Source organism: Nansenia antarctica, assembly GCF_963989245.1.
Source record: "Nansenia antarctica genome assembly, chromosome: 3".
Classification (NCBI taxonomy): domain Eukaryota; kingdom Metazoa; phylum Chordata; class Actinopteri; order Argentiniformes; family Microstomatidae; genus Nansenia; species Nansenia antarctica.
Genome location: NC_137688.1, coordinates 77773142 through 77780641, shown reverse-complemented (window position 1 = coordinate 77780641; position 7500 = coordinate 77773142). Strand labels below are relative to the sequence as shown.

Sequence of the window (7500 nt, the reverse complement as noted above, 5' to 3'; positions counted from 1 at the left end):
TCAGAAGGTGTGGGAACCCTGTTCTATGGTCCTATGGTCTGAAAGTGATTTCTCTCTCTAATTCTTCCAAGTATGTGGCATGTCTTAACAATGATATAGAAAGCAGCACATGTTTATCTCATCACCTCTCTCTCTCCTCTCTGGTTTGTTGTCTGGTTAGATACCACGTGGGTTCCCTGGCGTTTGGAGCTCTGATCCTCACGCTGGTCCAGATAGTCAGGATGATCCTGGAGTACCTGGACCACAAGACCAGAGGTGACGCTCCATACCTGGACTTCTCTCTTGGAGCTTAGTTATTACACTGTGTTATACTGTCTATGTTTTAGATTAGATTAGGTTAGATTAGATTAGACTAGATTAGATTAGATTAGACTAGATTAGATTAGACTAGACTAGACTAGACTAGATTAGACTAGATTAGTTTAGATTAGACTAGATTAGATTAGACTAGACTAGATTAGATTAGACTAGATTAGATTAGACTAGACTAGATTAGATTAGACTAGACTAGACTAGATTAGACTAGATTAGATTAGATTAGACTAGATTAGATTAGACTAGACTAGACTAGACTAGACTAGATTAGACTAGATTAGACTAGACTAGATTAGATTAGACTAGACTAGACTAGACTAGATTAGACTAGATTAGATTAGATTCGACTAGATTAGATTAGATTAGACTAGACTAGACTAGACTAGACTAGATTAGACTAGATTAGATTAGATTAGACTAGATTAGATTACACTAGATTAGATTAGACTAGACTAGACTAGACTAGATTAGACTAGATTAGATTAGATTAGATTAGACTAGATTAGATTAGATTAGACTAGACTAGACTAGACTAGACTAGATTAGATTAGATTAGACTAGACTAGATTAGACTAGACTAGATTAGATTAGACTAGATTAGACTAGACTAGACTAGATTAGATTAGACTAGACTAGACTAGACTAGATTAGACTAGATTAGATTAGACTAGACTAGATTAGATTAGACTAGATTAGATTAGACTAGACTAGACTAGACTAGATTAGATTAGATTAGACTAGATTAGACTATATTATATTATATTATATTAGACTAGATTAGATTAGACTAGATTAGATTAGACTAGATTAGACTAGACTAGACTAGATTAGACTAGATTAGATTAGATTAGATTAGATTAGATTAGATTCAACTTTATTGTCATTGCAGATTACAAGTACCACACAAAGAAATGCAGTTTAGCATCTAGCCAAAAGTGCAAATAGTGATATAAAACATGATAGTGATAGTCATCCCTCTCTTCATCCCTCCATCCCTCTCCAGCCGCTCAGAACCCCTGCGCCAGGTTCCTGATGTGCTGTCTGAAGTGCTGCTTCTGGTGTCTGGAGAAGTTCATCAAGTTCATCAACAGAAACGCCTTCATTATGGTCAGCCTACACACAGCATCATCATCACTTCTTCATATGTACTGTGTCTGGGATCTCTCCTGTTGTCTTTCCAGGGTTCCCAAATCCTTGAAAGTTTGTGAATTTGAGAAAAAGAAATTTTTAAAATAGACTGCTTGAATTCCCCTCTCTCTCTCTCTCTCTTTTTAATTGTTGTCTGTGAGCGGATAGTTCCTATTATATACATTCTCATCTAGATCTGTCTCAAACTATGCTGTGTTGGGTCCTTGAATTTGAGGGAATTTAGTCTTTCAAGTCCTTGAAAGGTGCTTGAATTTGATGTTTCAGAAGGTGTGGTACCATCTGTCCCTCTCTCTCTCTCTAGTTATTAGTCTTCAACAGTGTGTCATGTGTGTCAATGTCACGGTACACATTCCTCTCTTCTTCCCAGATTGCCGTGTATGGGAAAAACTTCTGTGCCTCTGCGAAAAACGCCTTCTCGCTTCTGATGCGAAACATTGTCAGGTGAGGAGTGTTTTAAATAATGTTTGGTTATGAATGCAATGGGTCTGTGTACGGCTTCTCTTGATATTTGCATTCATTTGATTGTCTGGAGCCACCATGGTGGTGGGAATGTGTTTTTCCTAACACTGTGTTCTGCCTTGTCCCGCAGGGTGGTGGTGCTGGATAAAGTGACAGACTTACTGCTCTTCTTTGGCAAGCTGCTAGTGGTGGGAGGAGTTGGTAAGAGATCACCCAAGATAATAGTGTCTGTTGAGTTATCTTTGGATCTAGTTCTAGACCATGTTGTCTATGTACTGCACCTTTCGTTTAGTGCTCACACTTTTGTGTACACATAAAAACACTAATATGAAATAGATATCGAATGTGACATATTATAATGTAAGTAACAAACGAGAATGGAAATTAAAAACAAACAAACCCCCCCAAAAACACGTTGATGTGGGTTACGAGAACAGCCGTGCTGTTTTACCTACTAAAAGACCCTCTTTACAATGCTCAAGCTGCTATTTACACACAACGACCACTAGTTGGCCGCTTGTAAATTAGCCTGCCTCCTACACAGAAAAACGAGCAAAATAGCTTTATATTAGCTTATCCTGATGTGATTTAGAACATGTAAGGATACTGGGTGGTACAACGCACATATCTAGGACAAGTCATGAAAGGAGGGTCCGGAAATTTGATCGAGTGCAAAGATATAACATTTTGATTTACTCACAGGGGTCAAATGACCTCATATGTTCTAGTGTTAAATAAATCTCATCCTGGTTCTCAGGCGTCCTGGCGTTCTACTTCTTCTCTGGTGGAATAACACTACCCGGCAGCTCCTTCCGCTCGCAGGCCCTCAACTACTACTGGATGCCCATCATCGTACGTGAAAGATACTTTATGATACTTCTTCTTCTATGGTCGAGGCTTTTAAAAAACTAGCTAAGACACACCTTTTCTCCCTGGCCTTTGACCTGAGGTGAGCCTGCCTCCCGACACTGCATTTTTCTGCACTTGTATTTTGTATTGCACCTTGTTTTCAGTGTATTTTTATCTGTTGTTTCTCTTTTACTAGTGTTTTCTGTTAAGCACTTTGGGCGGCTGTTTGTCGTTGTAAAATGTGCTCTATAAATAAACATGACTTACTTACTTACTTACTTACTATGGTGACTCCCTAATGTGTATGCTAGTCTATGTAGTAAATGAATGAGCCTTCTGTGTTTGGTGCTTTTTAAAGGGAGGAACTTGACTGTGTATTTCTCTGTTGTAACAGACGGTTGTGGTGGGAGCGTACCTGATTGCTCAGGGGTTCTTCAGCGTGTACAGCATGTGTGTGGACACCCTCTTCCTCTGCTTCTGTGAGTGCTGTGCCTCCAGAAACATAAACACATGTAGTACTCTGTCACACACTGTATACAGTCATGCGTGACACCTCATCTACTGCAAACTGAACAGCCTGACTATATACAGTATATACTTTATGACACACAAAGACATGTTTCTGCCAGTTAATTATCTCTCTCTCTCTCTCTGTTTCTCTCTCTCTGTCTCTCTCTCTCTGTCTCTCTGTCTCTCTCTCTCTCTGTCTCTCTCTCTCTTTCTCTCTCTCTCCCTCTCCTTCTCTGTCTCTGTCTCTCTGTCTCTCTCTCCCTCCTTCCCTCCCTCCCTCTCCCTCCCTCTCTCTCCCTCCCTCCCTCCCTCCCTCCCTCCCTCCCTCCCTCCCTCTCTCTCTCTCCCTCCCTCCCTTCCTCCCTCCCTCCCTCCCTCCCTCCCTCCCTCCCTCCCTCCCTCCCTCTCTCTCTCTCCCTCCCTTCCTCCCTCCCTCCCTCCCTCCCTCTCTCTCTCTCTCTCTCTCTCTCTCAGTGGAAGACTTGGAGAGACATGACGGGTCGATACAGAAGCCGTACTACATGTCCAGGAACCTGATGAACATCCTCAACAAAACAAACAAGAAACCTAAGAAGGGGAAAGGCAATGACTAAAGGAAACCTCCTTCCGCCCCACCGCTCTCTCTCTCAGTGCCTTGGATGACATCACTGGACTAAAGCACAGTCACTTTCACCATCTCAGGAACATTCTAGATTTTTCAGGCTTCTTACTTCCACATATTACATTTTTACCAGACGTTTTTATCGTTTTTATCGACTTTAAGCGACTTACAATTAAGAGATTACAAGGACAGTCTTCCCTGGAGTAATTTAGGGCTGAGTGCCTTACTCAAGGGCACACTAGTGGTGGTGTTCCCAGGTGGAATTTGAACTCATGACCTTCTGATCATCCGTCCAACTCACTATCCTAGTTATTAGTTAATATAGGTTTTCAGCACCCTTCACACTTTGCTGTCTTTGCACAAATGTGATCACCTTTTTGCACTTTTCTATTGATTGTTTGCATGCATGTGGGTGTGTGTGTGCACACCTGTGTTTGGGTGTATCTCTGGTTTTCTAGTATGTAAAATATATTTTCTTTATCAATTTTTAAATTGATTGCCATTTCTTTTGCATTTTATTTCAACTGTGCTCGCTGAAAATTGTATGTGCCCAAACCAACTAAATGTTGTATGTACGTAATGCATTTTTGCAAGAGATTAACACTACAACAGCCGTGCCTATTTTACCTACTAGTCGAACCGCCTTTTTAGAATGTAAATCTGCTATTTACACACAGAGATCACTAGAGGGCGCTTCTTTTTTTAGCCTGCCTCCTTACACAGAAAAACTGCAAAATAGCTTTATTATACTATTTTATCCTGAAGTTATTTATTATTGAAAATGTAAGGATACTGGGTGGTAGAACGCACATATGTAGGAAAAGTCATGAAAGGAGGGTCCTAAAATTTGATCGAGTGCAAAGATATAAAAAAAAAAATACTCAGAGGGGTCACCGTGTCACACTCTTCTAGTGTTAACAGTAAAATGTTAACTTTTTATTTTATTTTATTTTTACAAATGTCCTTGTACATGATCTCAGTTTATGTATTTTAACTGTAAAATCTATTTTTCTGATTAATGTAATTACATATTAAATATGTAAGTACATATGTATTGAAAATATGTAATAAATAGATACATATTACTATCCTAAGATCAACCTCTGTCTCAAAAAGTATATATTTTGAACTTCAACTAACAGCTATGGTATGTAGATGTCTTTAGCTATTTATGATATAACACTGTACCTTTTATTGTACAATGATAGCTCAATGAAGAAACATCTCTACAAATAAACACCTGCCTTTTCAGCGGCTTCATTCAACCTTTATTTCAACTCCAGTCCACTGAGGTTCCCCTCATTTTCCAGTAAACAAAGAGTCTTTCTAGGACGTCCAATGACGTCTTTAGGACGTCCAATGACGTCTTTAGGACGTCTTATGGACTACAGAAGACGATTCTGTAGTCCATAAGACATCCTAAATACATCATCTGGACGTCCTAGAAAGACGTCATCTGAACCCACATTCGGGCTTCCCTGAGGACGTCTTCTGGACTCTTTGTTTACTGGGTTACAGAGACGACGAGTGACAAGATCAAATAACATAGTAGATAAATAACATAGTAGATAAAACAAAGTAAAACATAATCACATGCACAGGAACAAGAATAAAAAAAAACAAGGATGAGAATAAAAACATAGAATAAAAGATAAAAAAAGATCAGCTAAAACAATTACAAACTGAGGTGCAGTGATTATAGATCAAAACCTTGAACTGTTCAGTTTGGTAGTATATCAATCTTTCTTTTTTTTAATCTTGGTTGTTGTAAAGTATGTCATGTGAAATACTTGACTCCATTGAGTGTTTTATGCAGGCTGCAGCTCAGGTCCATGTGAGCTGAATACAAACATTTGCTAAGCATTAGCATCTTTCTTTTCTTCTTGCTGGGGCACCTGGTTCTGCTAGCCAAGTGTGGGGCTATTATGGTCTGTGCTTGGTTGGCTGGGCCAGGTGTGCTGGTGGTGGGGTGGGGCGGGTGTGTGGGGCGGCTGGGGAGGGCGTTCCAGAGGGACGGGGCTGTGGCTGAAAAGGCCCTTTTAGACTCCAGTAGTCCATAGCTCAGTGCCTAATAAATGTCTCTTTTCACGATAGAACTGCACATTTTAGAGTGGCCTTTTATTATGACCAGCCTAAGGCACATCTGTGCAATAATCATGCTGTCTAATCAGCATCTGGATCAGTGGAGGCTGGTGACTTCCAGAATTGAGGAGGCCAATTTTTTTCCGCTTGGAAAAAAATTAAGAATACTAAATTGACTTGTAATAAAATGAAATCGACTACATTAAAAATAAAACTGTTCAATAAATCCTAAATGTTGTCTCCCTATTCGATGTATAAATCGCGCTAGAATCTCGCCGACTTCCGCCTACTTCATTTTAAGCAAAAGTATTTGGCCAAATGAGCTATTATTCTCAGGGATAATAGCCAAGGGTGTTCTAGACGTGTCCTGCAAAGGACAAGTTGATAGGACACTCGTAGCCACTATGGCGAGTGTTTCTTTGACTGAAGTGACTGGCGAATTCTCAAAATGGCTTCATGTGATTGGACGAACAAAATGTCAATCTTTCAGTCCTGGACTCAATGCATGGTGAGGCCAGGCCTCCCTTGCCCACCCATTTTCAGTGATTTGGCCAATCACATATTGCCATGATTTTTTTTTACATTGACTTCTATGAGAAACCACTTTCCTGGGGGAGGCCTGGCCTCCCTCAATACAAACGGATAGGGATTCTGGCCTGTAGGTGCTTTACAATTGCAATATTGGGTTTTAGCCATGGAAAAAATCTGATTTATGAACAAAACAGAAATAATATTTATATTAAAAAAAAAAAAGGGAGGGAGGAGGAGTTTAGGATCTCCTATGAGATAGGGAGGGAGAGAAGAGGGGGAGGAGAGGGAGAGAAGAGAAGAGGGGAAGGAGAGAAGAGAAAACTGTGCATGTTTTGGCAGCACCCACCCAATTATTTGTGCTAGTTTCCTGCAATTTTACATGTTGTTCATAATAAATGTTATTCATAATAAACCAGCACAAGAAATGAAAATAATTGGAACATTTGATAAAATAATCTTAATAAACAAATACAGTAGCCTACAGAGTCTAAAAGAAAATTGGGCCTCATCAACAGGACTCAGCCCCTTGGTCAGCAGCAGAAAGACCCTTGGTCATCATTGTCATGGTTTCTTAGGTTTTCATTTTTAGAGACATCTAGTGGACATTTTATGACATTACATTTGTTACTGCCTTTATTCAGTTTCGGTTTTGATTAGTCACATGACGAACATTAGTCACATGACGTGAGCACACTGTTCAGACGTGATAGCTCGTGCAACAGCTAGTTGAGAGAAAAAGCTCCGGAGAATCTCTTTGTTTACATTCTTGCCCTGGAAAAGGCTTTGCTTGTAAGTTGCCTTTTCTTTTCTTGTTTAACTACAATGTATAATGTATATGTTTATAAATACATAGCTTATATTATTTAAGTATAACTATTTGTATTGCTATATTGATATTATATGTTGGCTACATACTGTTGATGTTGAAAGTGTAACAGTATAGTTTTGAGCATTACAGTAATTGTACTCTTATGTTTATTTACAGTTTTACAAAATAACCAAAC

At 39.4% G+C, this 7500-nt stretch overlaps 1 protein-coding gene across 1 annotated transcript in view; it reads left to right on the top strand.

Annotated features, from left to right (window-relative positions):
• The window catches only part of LOC308154435 (choline transporter-like protein 4), a gene marked incomplete at both ends in the record, with an annotated part of 22624 nt that extends 18749 nt beyond the window's left edge, over positions 1-3875 (top strand). The window contains 7 exon segments of the mRNA XM_080527596.1: positions 161-255; positions 1319-1422; positions 1832-1905; positions 2054-2124; positions 2681-2775; positions 3167-3251; positions 3757-3875. Of these exon segments, the coding sequence (XP_080383722.1) occupies positions 161-255; positions 1319-1422; positions 1832-1905; positions 2054-2124; positions 2681-2775; positions 3167-3251; positions 3757-3875 (643 nt within the window).
• Positions 3876-7500: the final 3625 nt, after the last annotated feature.